The sequence below is a fragment of the Emydura macquarii genome, unplaced genomic scaffold (assembly GCF_026122565.2).
Source record: "Emydura macquarii macquarii isolate MOO-44397 ecotype Brisbane River unplaced genomic scaffold, CSIRO-AGI_Emac_v2 contig_2768, whole genome shotgun sequence".
NCBI lineage: Eukaryota > Metazoa > Chordata > Testudines > Chelidae > Emydura > Emydura macquarii.
The window spans coordinates 31,844,461-31,865,676 of NW_027132905.1; the positions used below are offsets into that span (position 1 = coordinate 31,844,461).

General features: G+C 44.1%; 1 protein-coding gene across 3 annotated transcripts in view; it reads right to left on the reverse strand.

The window, feature by feature from the left end:
• Positions 1-21,216, reverse strand: part of DIAPH1 (diaphanous related formin 1) — a 162,569-nt gene that overhangs the window by 83,909 nt on the left and 57,444 nt on the right. For all 3 annotated transcript variants that reach the window (XM_067566946.1, XM_067566945.1, XM_067566947.1), the window contains 9 exons: positions 20,199-20,329; positions 19,915-20,001; positions 18,357-18,420; positions 12,801-12,940; positions 12,479-12,587; positions 12,092-12,202; positions 9,092-9,210; positions 5,558-5,674; positions 2,443-2,558 (listed from right to left, as the gene is read on the reverse strand). In XM_067566946.1, coding sequence (XP_067423047.1) covers positions 2,443-2,558; positions 5,558-5,674; positions 9,092-9,210; positions 12,092-12,202; positions 12,479-12,587; positions 12,801-12,940; positions 18,357-18,420; positions 19,915-20,001; positions 20,199-20,329 — 994 coding nt within the window. The remainder of the gene's footprint in view (positions 1-2,442; positions 2,559-5,557; positions 5,675-9,091; positions 9,211-12,091; positions 12,203-12,478; positions 12,588-12,800; positions 12,941-18,356; positions 18,421-19,914; positions 20,002-20,198; positions 20,330-21,216) is intronic.

Here is a 21,216-nt window from a genome sequence, read left to right on the forward strand (position 1 = left end):
TCATTTTATATGTATAGTTGGGATTATGTTTTGCAATGTGCATTACTTTGCATTTAGCAACATTGAATATCACCTGCCATTTTGTTGCCCAGTCATCCAGGTTTGTGAGATCCCTTTGTAATTCTTCGCAGTCTGCTTTGGCCTTCACTATCTTGAGTAGTTTTGTATCATCTGCAAATTTTGCCACCCATTGTTTATACCTTTTCCAAATCATTTATGAATATGTTGAACAGCGCTGGTTCCAGTACAGACCCCTTGGGGACATATTATTTACTTCTCTCTACTCTGAAAACTGACCATTTATTCCTATCTTTTGTTTCCTGTCTTTTAACCAGTTACTGATCCAGAAGAGGACCTTCTCTCTTATCCCAAGACCGCTTACTTTGCTTCAGAGCCTTTGATGAGGGACCTTGTCAAAAGCTCTGAAAATCTAAGTACACTATATCCACTGGATCACCCTTGTCCATATGCTTGTTGACTCCCTCAAAGAATTCTAGTACATTGGCAAGGCCTGATTTCCCTTTACAAAAACTGTGTTGACTCTTCCCTAACAAATCATGTTAATCTGTGTGTCTGATAAATCTGTTCTTTACTAGCATTTCAACCAATTGGCGTGGTACCAACTGAGAAACGGGATATGGCACTGGTGGCCAGTAAGAACTGGGCCAAGAACTCTACTAACTCTCTCTACTAAGAGAACAGTACTGATCTTGGTGCAGACAGTGATCCCCTGGAGATCTTAAAGACATTCAAAGCTGATGCCTGGACAAAGAAGGAGAAGTGGAAGATGACTTTGAACTTAAACGTGAGGAACTCTCCAAACAATCCGAAGAAAAGGGAAGAACCATGCTGGTGGAGCCATCACATGTCCTGACTCATCGGAAGCCTGCTATGCAGGCCGCATTGGTACCAAAGAGACAGAGAAGTCAGTGCTCTGAGTACTGGCAGTGTTTCTGAGGCAGCACTAACACTTGGTACTGGAAGAGACGTTGGTACCAAAGCAGAAAACTGGTACCACATCTGTAGCTCCAGCCTGTACCAGGCCTGTAGAAACTCACATTGTCTCCAAGGCTGATGATGGAATCAGCACCGAAAATGAATACCTCAGTGTCAACAGGGAGAGTGATCTTGTCTCCAGTCTGGTTTTTAAGTGGTGCCAAAGAGGACACAAATCAGACATAAAAAATAATAACATCCATAAACCAGTTAGAGAACACTTCAATCTCCCAGGACACCCTGTAATTGACTTGAATATATTGCCATACTTCTACAAAAAAACTTCAAAAACAGACTTCAAAGAGAAACTGCAGAACTAGAAATCATCTGCAAACTTGACACAATCAAACTGGGTCTAAATAGGGACTTGGAATGATTATCTCATTACAAGAAGTAATTGTCACTGTTCACACATTCTCACCTCCTAATCAATGGTTGGGAATGGACTTCAACTACTCTAACTGAATGGACTTTGCTTATATCTACCTTCCCCGTTGTTTTTATTTACACTTGGATATGTGTATATATACCTCCTATGTGATTTCTATTCCTTACATCTGACGAAGTGGGTCACAGCCCACGAAAGCTCATGCCTGCAGAAATTAAATGTGTTAGTCTTTAAAGTGCTACAGGACTCTCGTTGTTTTCTCTTGAGGTACCAGCAAAAGAGTGAGGTAAATACCACAGAGAACGCTCCAACTCAAGCCACGGGCAGTGAGAATGAACTGAGTAGGATTGGGGCAGCACCACACTTAAATATCCATGAGATGGTCTATGAGGGCTAGACAATGCAAGTGCTGCCCTGACGGGAACTGCTAAGCAATGTTCTCCAGCTTCGATGCACTGGCCATGCATATTTCAATAGAATACATGTCTGCAACCACTTGAAGAAGAACAGCTTTTTCTGGAAGTCCTTCTCTCTCATGCAAAGCATAATGAACCACTTACAGTCTTCCCTCATTGAGTGAAACAACCAGAACAGCACTATGGACTCAGTTTCCAGGAGACATGTCATTTGCTCTGCCTCCATTTACAATGCCCTCTGCTGGTCACAGCATGAAGTGCTCATGATGGCAATGAGGGAAAACCGTATGTGATCTTTCTTCTAGTCTGACAGAAAGGTGCCCAGCAGAGTACAATAAGGGGCAGGGTGTGTGTGGTGAAAAGCAAGCCCCAAATGAAGAGGTATGCAATGGCCCACATCCAGACTCGTAGTGCAGAGAGCAACACAAAAGTCTTCTTGGAAGAAGGATTCTTTCAAGTAGGAGACAGAGCCTATAGGGTCTGATGGCAAAGCCCATTCTCAAGGAGAAAGACCCAGAGAAACATGCAGAGAGGCAAAAAGTTCTGTTTGTCAACAGCTCAAAGTGCAATTAAGGGACTAAATAACAGGGTTGTTTTGAAACCACAACAGACTGGGTTAGTGCTGACAGCTTCAGGACTTACCTATTAGCCCCTCAATGTTAATGTTGAGGTGCTTGCATTTAAAATCTGGATCAGTGCCATTCTTATGCAGAACTATCTGGGAAATGCATTCATCAATTAGCTTATAATACTGAGGCCTGTGGAAAGAAAAGGAAAGGAAACAGTGTTAACACTGCTCCATGAAAGCATACACCTGAAAACAGTGGGTACCATGCACTCAAGGGCTCCACAGAGATGTTTACAAAGATTCAACAGCAACTATAACGTCTGAACAGCAAAACTTGGTCTCTACAGCAAGTTAGGTCTCCATATAAAGCACATCTTGGTCTCAGTTATAAGCAGCTGTCAAAGAAGAACAAAGAGCTACATACCCACCACCTTATCAAACTATATACCAAGAACATTGGGGGCATGCTCCAAACTGACCATTTCTTGACTCCTCTCTGCCCTGTCATTCTCACAAACCTTGGTAATTAGCCTCTTCACCCTTCCATAGAATCTCTATGAACTAGTTTCATGTCCTTACTCTCTACCCTGCATTATAAGCCTGTCCCCTGGGATCAGAGCTCAGTCCTTCTTGTGACAAGCTAACATCACCTGCTGGCTGCAGACTCTACTTTTATTCCAAACCAACAGGAGCTGTTGTTCCCCAACAGTGAATTTGGAAAACAATTTATAGACAGGTTATTAATGTATACGATGTTGGTTAGTGAGACAATTAGTTTCTTTGTTTCCAATTCCTCCCAACAAACTTCCTTCCAAGCTAAACTTTTTTTTTTAAAATAGTGTATCTATAACGAATTATCTTCAAGTTATGTGTGTCATAGCTACATTAATAATATCACATTCAGAAAGGTGTTCCAAGTCTCATTACTTGCTACACTACACAGATATCCCAAAACATCCAGAACATATGCAACTACATTCAAGGCTAAAAATAATTAATGAAAACAGATTATGCAAGGAAGGTGGACTCCACGACTCTGTTGAGTGAGGAGGGGGCCAGTCTGAGCCCAGGAATCTACATTGCAATGAAACAGCCTTGCAGCCCGAGCCTGAGTTAGCTGGCATGGGCCAACTGAGGGTTTTTAATTGCAGTGTACACATATCCCAAGACATTTAGCAAGGTTATGCTTTTGAGAACCATTGGCAGTTGTTGGATGATTGCCAATTATTTAAAAAGCAGGAAGCCTGCTTTTCCTTGCTCTAGAATAGTCTCTCTCAACCTTTTCAGGCTGGAGATCCTTTATTTGAAGTAAAATATTTTGCAACTCCCTTACATTTATTATCAAAGAGAAATAATGTATCAACGACAAGAATAAGCCTATAATCTGTGTGTTTTCAGGAGGTTGACAGAGAATACTTGACCTTTTAGAGTGAAAGGTGTACAAAGAGCGAGATTTTCTTTGCTTTTAGCCTGTGATAACATTTTCAACCTCACAACAACCTGTTTGTCTTTTGTAACCCCTCTGGGGGTCACAACCTACCAGCTGAAAACACTGCTCTAGAACCATTAAAAGGCAATCCAGACATCTAAAGCTTTACCAAAGGATTCAGTTTTGGTTTTGTTCTCTTATATAAAGATTCTCTGGCATCTTCTCTCCAGCTCTGCTGCAGAAATAATATTCTTTGGTTGGACAAACCTAAGAAATCTTGCTCTCAAGCTAGATGGTTCTTGGTTGAAGAATCATCTTCTGAACCAGTTGCTGAAATGGGCAGACTGGCCAGTAGCTTCCACATCTGTACTATTCTTGGCAATTTTGTGGTGACATCAAAGGATGTGAAAAAACAGTTCAGGGGGAATGCCTACAAATGAAGGAGGTGTTCAGATGGCTTCCTTCCCTCAATACCAACTTACATTTTCTTCTCTTGCATTCCCTATAAACTCTTGGAGCTTTTTCAACGTCAGTATTGCGTGACTGATGTTCCACTCTGCAGACAGCTGACATCAAGTACTCTCACATTCAGGAACTGCCCATTATGCTCATGAGGTGTCAGAATCCTTACAAAAGACAGGAGTCTTTCCATTTGCATTCTTGCCATTGTCTGTCTCTCACACAGTGAGGCACGCTCTTTGAACAAGCTAGGTCAGAGGCCCAAATCATTTTATTCTGTGCACTTCACTGCAACGCTTCATCTTCTGCCTATCTTGGGGCTACCAGAACTTTCTAAATTGTCTTCTATGCAACCTCCAATCCTTTCCCTGCATGATCATAAGAACTGCCATACTGGGTCAGACCAATCATCCATCTAGTCCAGTATCTTGTCTTCGACAGTGGCCAATACCAGAGCTTCAGGGGGAGTGTACAGAACAGGGCAGTTGAAGTGATCCACACCTGTCTTCTCCCTGCTTCTGGCAATCAGAGATTTAGGGTTGCCCCAAGCATGGGACAGCATCCCTGACCATCTCGGCTAATTGATGGTCCTATCCTCCATGATCTTATCTAATTCTTTTTTTAACCCAGTTATATTTTCAGCCATCACAATATCCCATGGAAATGAGTTCCACAGGCTAATTATGCAATATGTGAAAAAGTACTTTCTCGTTAAACTTGCTGCCTATTAATTTCCTCAGGAGACCTGTGGTTTTTGCATTGTGGGAAAGGGTAAATAACACTTCTGCATTCATTTTTTCCATACCATTCATGATTTTTATCTATCATATTCCTCCTTAATCATCTCTGTTCTAAGATGAACAGTTCTAATCTTTTTAGTCTTTCCTCTTATGGAAGATATTCCATACCCTTGAACATATTTGTTGTCCTTCTCTGAACCTTTTCCAGTTCCACTATATCCTTTTTTGAGATGGAGCAACCAGAACTGGACACAGTGTTCAAGCTGTGGGCACACCAGGGATTTATATAGTGGCACTATAATATTTTCTGTCTTATTTGCTATCCCTTTCCCAACAGCTCCTAACATTGTTGGGCCTCTTTGTTGCTGCACTTGAGCTGAAGTTTTCAGAAAACTATCAGTGATGATTTCAAGATCTTTTTCTTGAGTGTTAACAGCTAATTTAGAACCCATCATTGTGTGTGTGTGATTGGGATTATTTTTTTTCCAATAAAGTAGCTGTTTCTCCCACACACTGCCAGCATCTCTCCCAGCAGACCCAGCACAAATCTCCCCTCCTCACCTGGCTTCATAATCGTTGCGGATCAGCAGAAGATGCTGCAGGATGGAAAGGAAGAATGGCTCTGCTTTGGAATCCTTTACTGTGTTGAGGAGAATCTGGAAGACTTCATTGAAGTCAGTGAAGAAAGGGTTAAGGAAACAGAAGGGTCTCTGGGAAGACATCCAGGTGCTCTGCCTACTCTTTCACTCTGTAGAAGGCATTAGCCCTTCAAAATACTCATCTCAAAACTTTAATCAATGGATATTCCTCTCATATAGAAAACTTTGCATGGGGAAAAGGAAAGAACACACATTGCAAGAGACTGGCCCAAAATGGGACTCTCATTCCTTCTGCTTGAGCCTTTGTAAAGCCCAGCCAATCTTCCTTAGGTGACATTCTAGTCCCAGGTTGGAGTGGTGATGGAGAAAGGGAGGTTGCTGGTAGCTCATTCATTCCACTTCCACTAGATGGCAAGTAGCTAGTCTCTCTGTACCCCTCCCTTATGCACCCCCCCAAACAGTATTTCCTGTCCCCAGTTTGGGGGTGAGGATAAACTCATATGTCCCTCCCCAAAAAAACAAAAAAACAAAAAAACAAACAAACAAAACAAAAAACACCTTCCCCATTATGCAATGACCCTTTGGCTCCATTTCAAGATTCCCCTCTTCTCCTCCATATCAGCCAACCAAGCCTCCCTGGAACAAATAAGTTTAAGAAAAAAACTGGGGGCGGGGTGGGAGGTTGATGAGAAGAACAAAGATTAGAAATCTGTTTCTTTTTCCATCATTCATGGAGTGAGACATATGGAATAGGACAACTTATTTGGTGTGGTGGTGATTATTATTATTATTAATATTTTCTAAGTGAAAAACAACAGAAAGGTGTATGCAGTGTCACAGGCACAGAGCACCGGACAAGTTATGCAACTCACTCACACCTCCACGTACAAGGAGGGAACCCTTAGCCTCTAGGCCACAGGGTATGCTCAGTAGAAGGGAAAGTGTGAGCCTATATACATAGACACACACAAACTCCTACTTCTGACAGCCCCCAAGGCACCTTTAGCTTGGAGGAGCACAAACAATCCTGTTGCATGTGGCCAGAAACCCCAGTTCCACCTGCTGATTACAAATCCTGGTGCCCATGTATGTGTTAACATCACAGCCAGTCCTAATAAGGAAAAGTGGCACATGCCACTTTCCAAGTGAAGAAAGTTTCAGCATCAGTCTCCCGTAAGCAAGGAGGAATCAGTGGTCAGGAAGGGTTAAGTGGGATTTCTTATTCACTCCCTCTCCCTTAAAACAGGGCCTGGACAACCAGCATTTGGCATGACTTCTCCAGACTTCTCACTAGCACAGAGATCTATTTTGGTGGGGGATTTTCCACATCTAACCTCCAGTTCCTGAGTTCACATCTTTCTCTCTAGGATGCAGAAAAGCTGTTCGTGCTCCTGACAAAATACCCATATTTGTTCCCCAAAAATGCAAGTAATGCAATCATGGAGGCACAGCTACACATGGTAGATGCTATACCTAAGAGATCCATACCCCTATGTATAAAAGGGGGACATTTCCCAGTACAAGACTTGATATAGTTCTGTCTAGGTTTTCATTCCATGCTGGCTTAATGAAGGAAAATCCTCCACTTTTGTTTTTGCAAAGCAGCAATTGTTCCAGGTGCCCTCTGGTGGCAAAATCCAAAGCAGCCAAACCTTTTCTAAGGATTATATATTTGTTCTGGTAAATGTCAGTAAAAATCAATTTAACTGGACTGTCACGCTGGCTGGATTGGGGATTGGGGGGCATTTATTATATTTTTTAACATCAATATGTCAGAATCATAATCATTCATGTGAGATATGCCTTGTCAGGTACCGTTAGAAAGGCTATAATGTGCTAAGTAAGATGATACTTTATGTTCATGTGTTATGTGTGTAATGGAAGTTATAGATATAGGTACAATGGGTCCAAGGGGAGAAGCCAGGGATATACCTGATGAGTCACCAGTCACTCATGTGACTCTGGACTCTATCTTATTGCTGGAAATTTCCACAAGCAGCATGGCAAAGGCCAAAGGACATTAAAGGCAGCTACACCACATTAATTTTGTCTTCAGTCTTCAGCCTACCTCTGGATCAACTCATCTACAACTGAACTGAAGCTGTGAAACAAAGGACTGAGACCCATCCAGGTACTGGATGCATACTAGAGGGACTATACAAGCCTGCAAACTCCACAATTCTATTAGAAACCTGATACATATGGACTTAAAAATCAATTGTACGTGTCTGATTGCTTTAATCCTTTAACACTTCTCTTATAGTTTGTTTCTTTCTTTTTATAATAAACCTTTAGTTTTAGTTACTAAAGGATTGGCTGGCAGCATGGTATTTTGGGTAAGATCCAAACATATTCGTCTGGTACTGTGGCTGACCCTTTGGGGTCAGGAGAAACCTTTTTGGTAAAGAGCATAGAGTTTTAAACAACTGGTCTCTTTACTGGACCTAGTGGCTGATTGGGAGCCAGAGACTGAAATGCAGTAAAGGGGGCTGTGTGTATTTTTATTCTGGCTTCTTGGTAACTGCTGTGGGGAATCAGAAGCACTGTTTGTGGCTGGTTGGGAAGTCTGACTTCAGTGTCACCCACCAGTGCGGGGAGAATCTGGTCTCCTTTTACAGCCTGTCCTGACCTTGGCATTTTCAGGTGGCTACCCTAGGCGCAGACAGGTCACATGGACAAGGACAAATTGACAAAAAATATTTCCATCAACAGGAACAGAAATGTATAGATAGACAAAGTAAGAAAAATGCTGCTTGAGAACTTATGAGAGTTTGATATTTACTTTGCATATTTTGACATTTGATGTTGACATTTTGTGTTTTAATGGTTATAAAGCTTCATCTTTTTTAAATCGCATCACCTACTGTCACTAAATAATTATTGTCTGACCTCCACATAATTTCCCACACTTGTGAATATTTAAAATAAATAAATAAAAATAAAAAAGCTTACAAGTAATTGTTTATCCATCAAAATTATAAAAAAATAAAAATCAAGTTCTGCCAAGTCTAACTATTCATTGCATACCAAACAGGGACAACAAACAACAGTGTCCATAAAAAGTCAACAAAACAGATTTGAACAGAAATCTGAACCTAACATTTCTAGAAGCGTCAGACGAGCTGCATCCCACAACCTCCCAAATGACCAAAGTCTGGTCTTCCTCTTTTTGCAAATAAACTGCCACATCCCAGGTGGAGGATCATTATACCTGCCACTGCTTTGCTCACTCATCTCTTCAGACTTTGCCGGATGGATCAGAGGCATGCTACAATGTACTGGGCAGCTCTGACCCAAACAAGCCTGAGAACCCATGTAATCTGATGACAGCAAGCTGAGTTAGACCCAGACACTACCTGACCAGAAGAAAGACCATCAACCTCAGTCCCTTCCCTTACATGGAGGCAGGGATGGTACAAAGACTGGATCTAAGAAACTTCCTGTGGATACTCCCGTCCCAAGTGCAACCCCTGCCCAATAAGCAGTAGAAGGATATTCCATTTCAATGCGAATGTCCTCAAGACGGCTCCTGAGGTCTTCAGAATCCTCCTCACCATGTTCTTCAAATACACTCAGCTGCACCTTCAGTTCCTCATTCTCCAGTTTCCGCAGCTCCTGCCAACAGCATGAATATATAAGAGAGGGAAGAAGGATTAGAAGCTATGCATACTCTGATAGGTCACCACAGGGGACCAAGCATACAAGGAAAGAGTCCCTGGAGCCACTTGAGAGCACACCATTTTTCACATGGGAGCTAACCAGGGGCCATGTTAGAGCACAAAGGAATGTAATGAGGGGCCAACATACATTAATGTGCAAACAAATCTGCTGGAAGCCCCAAGAGAGTACACAGTCACACAGACAGGGCCAGCAAACATCTATAAGTATGAGGCCCACTAGTGATGATCTCAATTCACATTCACAAGGAGAGGGGAATCATCATACGCTCCATGAGAGTGCACTGTCACATGGAGCGGCTAGTGCATGTAAAAAGCAAAAGGAGTGTGATCAGCATCCAACTAAGCCCAGGAAACTGGATAACTAAGAGGGAGGATGCACTGAGCAAGAACAGGGCTGCAATACAGCCCATGTCATTCCTGAAGAAATGGTTTGAGCATAAGAACGGTCATACTGGGTCAGAGCAATGGTACATCTAACTCAGTATCCAGTCTTCCGACAGCAGCCAATGCCAGGTGTTTCAGAGGAATGAACAGAACAAGCAATCAAGTCATCTATCCCGTTCTCCACTCCCAGCTTCTGGCAGTCAGAGGTGAGGGACACCCAGAGCACAGGGTTTCGCCACTGATCATCTTGGCTAATTAGCCATTGACGGACCATAAATGTAGCTAATTCTTTTTTGAACCCCATTATGGTTTTGCTTTCAAAACATCCCGGGCAACGAGTTCCACAAGTTGACTATGCATTGTGTGAAGAAATACTTCCTTTTGTTTGTTTTAAACCTGCTGTCTATTAATGTCATTAGGTGACCCCTGGTTCTTATGTTATGTTAGGGGGGTAAATAACATTTCCTTATTCACTTTCTCCACACCATTCATAATTTTATATACCTCTGTCATATCCCCCTTAGGCATTTCTTTTCCAAGCTGAAAAGTCTCCATCTTTTTAATCTCTCTTCATTCAGAAGCTGTTCCATACCCTTAATCATTTTTGTTGCTCTTCTCTGTACTTTTTCCAGTTCTAGTATCTTTTTTGAGACGGGGCGACCAGAACTGCACACAGTATCCAAGATGTAGGCGTACCATGGATTTATATATGGGCATTATGATATTTACTGTCTTCTTATCTAGCCCAGTGGTCCTCAACATGCAGCCTATAGGCCAGCTGGGGCCCAATGAGCATACAGCTGTGGCCAATGTGACATCCTCAGGGCCATATAGGTAGTATTGGATGTGGTGCACAAATAGGTCGAGAAGCACTGATCTATCCCTTTCCTAATGGTTCCTAATATTCTGTTAGCTTTCTTGACTGCTGCTGCACATTGAGCAGATGTTTTCAGAGAACTATTCACAGTGACACCAAGATCTCTTTCTTGAATGGTAACAGCTAATTTAGATCCCATCATTTTGTATGTATAATTGGGATTATGAGTATAACTGGTCCAATGAGTATTACTTTGCATTTATCAACATAGAATTTAATCTACCATTTTGTTGCCTAGTCACCCAGTTTTGTGAGATCCCTTTGTAACTCTTCACAGTCTGCTTTGGCCTTAACTATCCTGAGTAATTTTGTCTCATCTGCCAATTTTGCCACCTCACCATTTACCCCTTTTTCCAAATCATTTATGAATATGTTGAACAGCACCGGTCCCGGTACAGATCCCTGAGGGACACCACTATTTACCTCTCTCCATTCTGAAAACTGACCATTTATTGCTATCCTTTGTTTCCTGTCTTTTTAAATAGTGATCCAGGACATGACTTTTCTTCTTATCCCATGACTGCTTACTTTGCTTAAAAGCCTTTACTGAAAGGCCTTGTCAAAGGCTTTCTGAAAGCCCAAGTATACTATATCCATTAGATCACCCTTGTCCACGTGTTTATTGATCCTCTCACAAAATTCTAATAGATTGGTGAGGCATGATTTCCTTTTACAAAAGCTGTGTTAACTCTTCCCCAACAAATTGTGTTCATCTATGTGTCTGATAATTGTGTTCTTTTCTATAATTTCAACTAATTTGCCTGGTAATGAAGTTATGCTTACCAGTCTGTAATTGCCGGGATCACCTCTGGAGCCTTTTAAAAAAATTGGTATCACTTTAGCTTTCCTCCAGTCATCTGGTACAGAGGCTGATTTAAGTGACAGGTTACATGCCACACTTAGTAGCTCTGAAATTTCACATCTGTGTTCCTTCAGAACTTGTGGGTCAATATTATCTGATCCTGGTGACTTATTACTGTTTCATTTATCAATTTGTTCCAAAACCTCCTCTATTGACACCTCAATCTGAGACAGTTCCTCAGATTTGTCACCTAAAAAGAATGGCCCAGGTGTGGGAATCCCCCTCACATCCTCTACAGTCAAAAGTGATGCAAAGAATTAATTTCACTTCTCTGCAATGGCCTTGTCTTCCTTGAGTGCTCCTTTAGCACCTCGATTGTCCAGTAGCCCCACTGACGTTTGGCAGACTTCTTGCTTTTGATGTACTTAAAAAAATTTCCTGTTAGTTTTTGAGTTTTGCTAGCTGCTCTTCAAATTCTTTTTTGGCCTGCCTAATTATACTTTTTACACTTGACCTGCCAGTTTATGCTTCTTTCTACTTTCCTCAGTAGGATTTGACTTACAATTTTTAAAGGATGCTCTTTCGCCTCTAACCACTTTCTTTTATTGGGAAGAGCAATACTACTTTGTCACTACTAGAACCTTTTTTACAGTACAACGTACTTTCAATATAAATAAAACTGCTGAGGTGGCAGCTGTTGCTTTCTTCATTGAGCATAACAGCCCCCCATAGGAGAAGATGATTGCTCCTTACCGTAAGGATGTGCTGCAACCCAGAACGCATCAGCTCACTTCGAATGTGAACTCGGAAGTCAAGCTCATCAGCAGGGATGATCAGAGCATTGATCAGCTGCATACAGGCTACCTAAAATAGAAAGACAGATAGTTTCTGCATCAGACTGAGCCAGGGCTCTATCCTCTCTCACAGCACTTCCAGTCAGGCTTTCAGAATGCTAAGAAAACTGCACCCATCAATCAGGGAAGTGCTACAAACAGGGAGATATCAAACAGATGGCATCACACAACCTCCCGCATCCTCCTCGCTACAAAGAGCAGTCAAACTGCTGGAGTCGACCCGCTCTTTCTTGCTCCTCCCCTAGAACAGAGAACAATCCCCACAAAGTCTGAGAGGATGAGGTACCTTCAGTGCCACAGAGGTTCCGCCCTTTAGACCATCCAGCAAGGGACCAAATCGCTCCACCTCATCCACATCTGCTCGCTCTGTCAGTGCCTCCAGAACCCGCTCATGCCTGCAGTAATAAGAAGAGGGAATCAGCAACAGCCTCAAGATAGGGGCGGGATAGAGTGGGAAGGGAAGAGGCATGCATGCCTATGTCATCATTGAAAAACGAAGAGACAGGGAGAGAAGTGTCTACATGGGCGCCAAGATGGGGACTCGAAGAAAGGAAAATGACGGCCAGCTCAGAGAGACAAGTGGCAGAATGAGTCTCATAGACACGTACATGTCCTCAGGCTGAGGCAGGATACATAGGGCAGACAGCAGCTTCACAGCATCTATCATCATGGAAGGGACTTTGGGATCTACAGCTCTCACCAGCAGCAGGATCCCCTCCTCTGTTTCCAGCATTGTCTTGATTCCAAACTGGAGGGAAAAGAAACAGTGAGTTAGTATATTAAATTCAGCCAGCCCAGTAAGGACTGCTTATGGTGCAAAGCTGAGACTGCTTTAAGGCTAAAGGGAGGCAACTTCACCACAGAGAGTGCAGATTGCAAGACGCCTGTCCACACATTCCCTTCTGTTATTTCAGAGGGAAGACCAAGAAAGGACAAGGGGATAGGAGTTGGAGTGTCCCAAAGGGTCAAGGGCAGCAAGAAGAAAGGTGCTCAGTGGAATCAGGACAGGATCCCCTGTGTGGATGTGCCTGGGCATGTGCAGTGAAATAGGAGTGCCTGTAAGGAGTCAAAGAAGCTAGAAAGGAGGTATACAGAGACTCACAGCATATGTGAGTGAGGAAGGAAGGGTGAAGAGAATCAGAGGGACAGGGGAGTTTAATGGAATTAGTATTGTGCATGCCAAAATGCCTGTAAACGTGAAGGGAAAGTAGAACAGCTTGGGGCATGAGTGAGAAAGACAGAGAAGGGGAAGCTGGACGATGACAGGGATGTAGAGTACAAACAAACAGCAAAGGAGCCCACAGGTGTGCAGAGAGATGCACCAGAGAGGAGGACACAGAGTAAGCAGAGAAAGAGGATGTGGTACCAAGCACTCCAAAATGTCTGCAAAGGGGTATGGCAGGATGAAGAGAAAGTACACTGCAGTCCCAGAAGAAGTAGGAGCAGCACAGTTGGGGAATTTCAGAAAGTGCGCAGTCTGAGGAAGGGCTTGAGAAGCATGAATGAAATGTAACAGAAGGTTACTCACTCTGCAGTAACTGAGGTTCTTCGAGATGGGTGGTGCTCCACTTCAGGTGACAGTGCGTTCCTGTGCCTTTGATTGGAGAATTTCAGCATGTCATGCATGCACTGTCTCCATCTCACACAGTTGTTGGCGCCTCATCGAGCATGTGCAACCCGACCCCCACTCAGTTTCTTCTCTACCACGGAGTCCAGAAATTGAACTCTGAAGTAGAAGGGAAGAGGTGGGTAGTGCAGTACCCATAGGGACACCCATCTCAAAGAACCTCAGTTACTGCACAGGCTAATTAACCTTCTCTTCTTCTTTGAGGAGCGTCCCTGAGGATGCTCCACTTCAGGTGACTGTCGAGCACTGCCACATGTTGGATGGGCTTCAGAGTTGCCTGCATACGATAACACTGTAAGACCTAGCAATGTGTCTGATCTTGAGCTCTGGTTGATTGCGTAGTGTTTTGTAAACGTATATGCGGAGGCCCAAGTGGCTGCTCTACACATGTCCATGATCGGTAAGTTGTTTAGAAAGGCTACTGAAGTTGAAAAGGATCTGGTAGTGTGAGTGCAGAACCCCAATGGCAGTTGTGGGTTCTTTTGTTGATAACAGAGGTGGATGCACCCAGAATTCCATTTAGATAGTCAACTTTCAGAGCGTTCAGTAATGCAAATTAAAAGTCTCGGAGATTTTCTGAAAAGCTTAGTTCTGTCAAGGTAGAACTCTAGTGCACGCCTGACGTCTAGAGTATGCAGTACTGAATTCTGCGTACTCCCATAAGGTTTGGGGAAGAATGAAGGAAGATGGATTGGTGATTTATATGGAAGGAAGAAGATATGTAGGTAGAAATTTTGGGTGGGATCTTAGGGTGACTTTGTCCTTGAAAAAGATGGTGTAAGGTGGGTGTGCCATGAGGACTCCTAATTCACCCTCTCAATGAGCTGATGTGATAGCCATTAAGAACACCACCTTCACTGATAGATGCATCAGAGAGCATGTTGCTAAGGGTTTGAATGAGGGTCCAGTGAGGCAGCGTAGCACTAAGTTCAAATCCTAAGGTGAAGTAAGAACGTGTACTTCGGGGTAAACGCTCCTGGTACCTGTAAGGAAACGTTTGGTGATCGGATGGACAAATATCAATGTTCCATTGATCTTGTGGTGAAAGGTGGTAATAGCCACGAGATGTACTCTGATCAAGCTAATGGTGAGTCCATTACCAAGACAGAGAGTACACAGGTAGAGATGTGGCAGCAGGACTAATTTGTTTATCTGGGAAGATATGTGGAATTTTTTCCATTTGTGAAGGTAAGTATTGCGTGTGGTTGTCCTTCTACTGTTTAGTAATATGTCTTTAACATGTTCCAGAGAGGCTAATTCATCATGATGGAACCATATAGGAGCCGTGCTCTCAGGTGAAATCTCTCCAGATTCAGGTGGTGAAGCTGTCCAGCATCCTGTGATAGAAAGTCTGGCAGAAGTGAAAGTGAATGGTGCGCATTCCATCATCCACAACAGGTACAAGCACCAAGTCTGTCTGGGCCACACTGGGGCCATCGGTATGACTTTGGCATTATCAGTATGAATTTTGTGTATTATCCTCGATAACAAGGGGATAGGGGGAATGTATATAACAGAGGTGCATCCCATTTGAGGAGGAAGGCATCCCTCAAGGATTGGGGCCCCAAACCTGTTCTCGAACAGAATTCTGGGCATTTGTAGTTCTAGGATGTCGCAAAGAGGTCAATGGATGGATGAACCCAGTGTCTGAATATATTTTGTAGGACTGTGTTGTTTAGTTCCTATTCTTGATCCTGAGAAAATTCTCTGCCCAGCGTATCCACTGTAGTATTTTGCAAACCTTGGAGGCATGAGGCTGAGATTCTGACATTGTGTCAGATAGACCAATTCCAAAGTTACCTGGCTTCAGTGCATAGGGAGTGTGACCTATCAGTTTATATAAAACATGCAAGCAATGTTGGCCATCATTACCCATATAGTCTCATTCCTGATCAAAGGCAGGCACGCATTGCAAACTGCACAGAGTTCTAAGAGATTTGTGTGTAACAGTGTCTTGGAGGGAGACCACTTGCTCTGAATTGTGTGATGCTGTAGATGGGCTCCCCAGCCTATCAAGGAGGCATCAGTTGTATCACTGAAGGAGTAGTCTGGGTAAAAAGGACTCCCATGCACACATTGTTGAGTTGCATCTACCAGTGTAGAGACTCTATGACTTTGATCAGCATTGCAAGGCATCTGTTTAGGTTGTGTTGGTGTGGTATGTAGACAGTTCTTAGCCAGCCCTGAAGGCAGCGCATGTGAAGACTCACGTTGTACCACAAATGTAGTTGTCACCATGTGGCCTAATAGTTGGAGACCGATGATTGAGGCAGAAGTGGTCACCTCGGAGGTCTCTGTCACTGCGTCTCGTAGTGTCTCTGTTGCTGAAATTATGGGGCTAATCTTGTGCACTGGTAGGGATAATATCTACCCTGTTTTCTTTTGGTTGCAGGTATGTATATCCCGAGGTGCGGAGAGCTGCCTGAGAGTCCTTCAGGGTGTGGAGGGCTTCATCTGTCTTCAAAGCAAACAGTTTCTCACCATGAAGTCCTTCCACTGTGGACTGTATTTCTCTGGGGAAGCCAGATCGGTTGATCTACAACGCTGAGCACATAATAGCAGTGGCCGTGGAGAGGGCTGCTGTATTTGCTACCTCTAGGGATACTTGCAGGGTAGTTCTGGCTAGAAGCTGACCCTTGGCCAGGATGGAAACGAATTGGTCCCTTTTCTCTTCCGCGATATTATTAATAAATTCTGCACGTTTGGAGTAGTTTATGTGGTCATATTTAGCCTCAATTCTGCGTATTGGGAGCACTATTTTTTTAAGCCAACGAGGTTTGCAGAATGTCCAGCAACTTATGTTGGAATTTTGGAACCTCCTCTAGAGGGATCTCTCGGCAGTCTGCAACTATTCTGAAGAGTTCCTAAAAATGTTTGAAGTCGTCCGCGGCTGTGGATAGTGGAGGCATCATGGCCTCCTCTGGGGAAGAGGAGGAAACATCGGCAGGTGATGTTGTGTCCTGTTCCAGGACCTCCTCCTGTCCCTCAAAGCTTTCTTCAGTGGGTTCTGATAGTGCAGTCACAGAAAGTAGCGGGGGAGATCTAATCCTTTCCCTATAGGGGCTTGGGGCATTGCCTCCTGTATGCAGCCCAGGGGTTCCAATAAGACCACTATGTGGAGAACGCTATAGGTGGAGGCATCCATGGGAGGCCATACCAGGTCTGGGTGTCAGGCCCATGAGGAGGTCTCAGCCGTACAGGTGGTCCTAGGGTTGTAGTGAGACAGGAGAGGAGTGGTGAGATGACAAAACACCCTCCTCCTTGATGGAAAACAGGAGGGGTCAGCGATGAAGCAAGTTGGCCTGGTACTGTGTGTACCAGGGATAAGTCAGTGCTGAAGAGCAGGGATTCTGGCGTCGATGATATAAGTAAGTCCTTGTGCTGCAGGAAATGAAGCAGTGTTAAAGGTTTCAGCGCCAAAGTGGATGGTGCCAATCATGCCATTGGGCTGTGGTTAGTGCCAACATCTGGGTGCTATGCATTACTGGAACAGGTGATGGCGCCATAGCCTGGGGGAGAGTCTCAGTGCAGCATCTTTAGGAAGTTCCTTCGGTACTGCAAGGAAGGAGAGGGGCTTGTTTGCCACTTAACTTTGAGCCTGCGCACTAGGGGTTGACAAATGTCACAGCACTGGCGATGCCAGAGGATCCCGGTGCCTCGTACATACTCAGCTGCAGTACGATTGATACCAAAGATACAGAGTGAGCTGGAGACTGTTTTTCGGTGGCTCTTTCAAAGGAGAAGTTGCTATTCTTTTACAGCAATGAGCCTTCCTCTGTGAAGAGGGTGAAGTCTCTGGAAAACGCTGCTCAATAAGTTTGAGATGCAGGTCTCTGCCCTTCCTGACATGAGCCTTTAAGTTGCTGCAGTGAGAACACTTTTCTGGGATGTGTGTCACCTAAACAGCAGACACATTGAGAGTAACCGTCCGATACTAGAATCGCCTCCAGGCAGGAAAGCCAACGCTTGAAGCCCAGTGAACTGAGCATGGCTCAAACTATGGCTGTTCAGCCCTGAGGGTGAACACGAACTATTGAAAGGGTAGGAAAATGAATGACTTTTTTTTGAGAAAACAAACAGGGAGGAAAAAGGTAAGTAAATATAACTAGTAAACAAACAATTACTCTAACAAACTATTCTACACACTAAATAAAGTTGTCAACTTTCACACCGCTGGGAGCTCCGTTTCAGGCAGAGGACAATTGAGAAGGAACGGGGGTGGGAGGAGAGAGTCAGGTCGCGTGTGCTCAATGAGGCTGACAACAGCGTGAGACGGGGACAGCGCATGCACGACCTGGACAGGCACTGCTGCTGAAATTCTCTGATCAAAGGTGCAGAGATGCATCATCACCTGAAGTGGAGCACCTGTAGGGACACTCATTGAAGAAGCAGCAAGGGTTTACTGAAAAGACAGGAGCCTTCATCACCACTTCCCCTACCACTTTCTGGGGATAGCCCCATGCTGCCAACACAGAGCACATGAGGAAGAGGAGGTGGCAACATATGGGTGTATCTAGGGAGAGGACAAGGATCTCACCTTGTTGTTCATGAAAGCCTTCAGGCATCGGATGATCTCATGTTTGCTTCGGGAGTCATAGGGGCTGTGAGGAAGAAAGTCAGCAGATGAATAGTCACATCGAGCAAGATACATTCCATCTGCTTCCCCCAATTAAAGGACAGGTCCACAACTCAGGTGGGGCGGGGTGTCCAGTGCTGCACTAAGACTCTAAACTCACTAGATGTGTATCCCCCACCTCCCCCGCCACACATACACATTCCCAGGCATACACACTCCCACCCCTGTATTCAAAACAGGGGGGGAAAAGGCTGCCACACCTCCTGGGGAAAACCCCACTCTCACCCCAACAGTACACAAATACAACCTACCCAACTGTAGCCTCTGCCCTTTAGCCCCTGCCCTCTATTACTCACCCCTGTTCATCTCATTTCACTAAAGACCTCTTTTGGCAAACTCTAGACACAAACCATTGCCTCACTATAACTGAACCTCACTGGAGCAATGCACCCTTTTCCCCACCCACACCCACACCCACAAGTCTGGCTATGCAATGAAACCTCTCTAAATATCCCAGGACTTTCTTCTTGTTGCCCTCACCACCTCCAATTAGTCAAACAACATGCATATGCAGTAATAATCCTGCAGCCTCACAAGCCCTTTAGGATTATAAGAATCTTGTAAACCCAATAGGACAGAAGTCTTAGTTCGCTCTATTTGCAGAGTGCTATGCACAGTAAGTTATCACTTATACAGCTCTTCATCCATAGATTCCAAGGCACTTCATAAAGATGGGTAAAAGTACTATTACTCGATTTAATAGATGGGGAAACAGACACAGAGGATGGAAGCGGGGAAGAGTTACAGTGAATCAGTGACAGATCCAGGAAAAGAATCAAGGTTTCCTGGCTGCCAGACTCCTGCCCTAACCATGAAACTGTGATGGATTTGGAAGTGCCCTGTGATAATTTATGAATACTGTATGTTGGCCTGGTAACCGGGGTGTTTTCAGTATGACTATATAGATTTAACTCAACAGGAGTGTGTCCAGAAAAACAGGCAGAAAGGAGAAAGAATGGCTGAAGATGGCCACCACTCAGCAAACACTTGACAGTTGTTAGGGGACAATGCCAGACCTGTTAGCTTTGAAGATTGTGCCTCCATTGCCAGCCAACCTACAAAACTGGTTTTGATCAGGATGGGAAAAAGCCCATGAACACAGAAGAACAAAAGCACTTTTCTCCATAAAGCTTTGCTCCTACTACTAAAATGAATCCACACCTTGGCTTTAAGAAGGCTGCCTGATCACTGGACACCACTGGTCACAGACTCAGAGAGGGAAGAACTGCAGATGTTCAAACTTGGTCTGACCTGGAGGATACATAGGATGCTGTTGCCCAGGGCCCGGGCTTGGAGTGGGAGGATGGTGGAATTCCACCCCAAGACAGGTAAAAGCCGGAGGTCTGACATTTGTGGGGGCACACTCAGAGAGCCCAGGCAGGGGTACAGCTAATCCTGTAACCATAACAGACTTACTTACAGCCCTTTATAAATAGCTTCCTTTCAATTTGTCTCTCACCTGGGTGCCTCATCCTTTTCGTCATGGAGTCTTTTTAATATGTCCAGCAAGCAGTTGAGGCCCTCAGCCCCAAAATTCTGTACCCAGCTGTAAGAAACACAACAGTCATATTAGCAGCATGCAGAAAGACTGAACATCACAAAACCCTCAACCTCCCTTCGCTCTTTGTCTCCTCTGCTCAATCACAATACACCATCCCCAGCCCCTGATAAGCGAGCAACTAACCCCCTTGCTTATAGCTTCAGTTCCCTTTCTGATCTCCTTTGCTCCTGCCAGCCCTTTACCTGACAGGGTTGTTGTTGAGTGACACTCGCAGAGACTCCAAACAACTGAGCAATTGGGCATCCCTGAGGTTTGATTTCAGCTCCTGGATATAGATCATGGCTGACTTGGAGCTCTCCTTCTGACTCATGCCCTGCACAGGGAAGAAAAGAACAAGCCATCAGAAAAACTAGCTGTGGCTGCAGCACCACGGCATAGAAATGGGGGTTTTAAATGGTATTTTCATGTGGCATGTGCGCACGCACACATGCTTCCTCCATCTCAAAGAGCTTCAAAGTGAAGCTAGCCTAGCTGATGAGTTAACCACTGAATTAACTGTAAAGTTTAGTCATCCTAAAAATTTGACACCTACCTAATTTAGTTTAGTGTTCAAAGTAAATGTTACAAAATTATACTAAGTTCTCAAGCACAGAATATACACTTACAAATAGAGACACACAATTGAATTAGAATGTTGGAGTTACTTTAAAAAAAACATTTGAAGGTCAGAGGTATTTCATAGTTATCTGCTAATCCTATTGCCAGGGAAATAATATTTCACAGTCACTCTCAAAGGAAGCATGTGCAAGGAGAGAAGTCTTATATTTTGTACTAAAAGTTCTGCAATTTGGGCTCATGTCTACAGCTTCTGGTAAAAGTTCAATAGCCCAGGGCCCTCTTCGAAGAGCACCTTGCCCAGGCTCCTGAGAGTTTTGCTATGAACTAAATTAGCCACTAGTCCAAGATGATCACAGCTGCCATGCTGAGTCACAGAGAGGTCAGGAGAGGGGAAGCTTGGAGGCCCAGTACTAAGGTCTTTGATGATTAGGACCTAATTTCTTAGATCAGAAAGGAAGCTATACACTGGTGCTTGCCTGGAGCTAGAATTCAAGATGTGACAGAGTCTGCCAAGACTTATCAAGCCCTCAGACCACTACCCACTTCCTACTTTTCCACTGCCAAGAACGACCTTGAGCGCATCACTATGGACTACATGGCTCTGAGAAGAAGGATAAAGGAGTTTGAGGTGCAAGTGGCGAA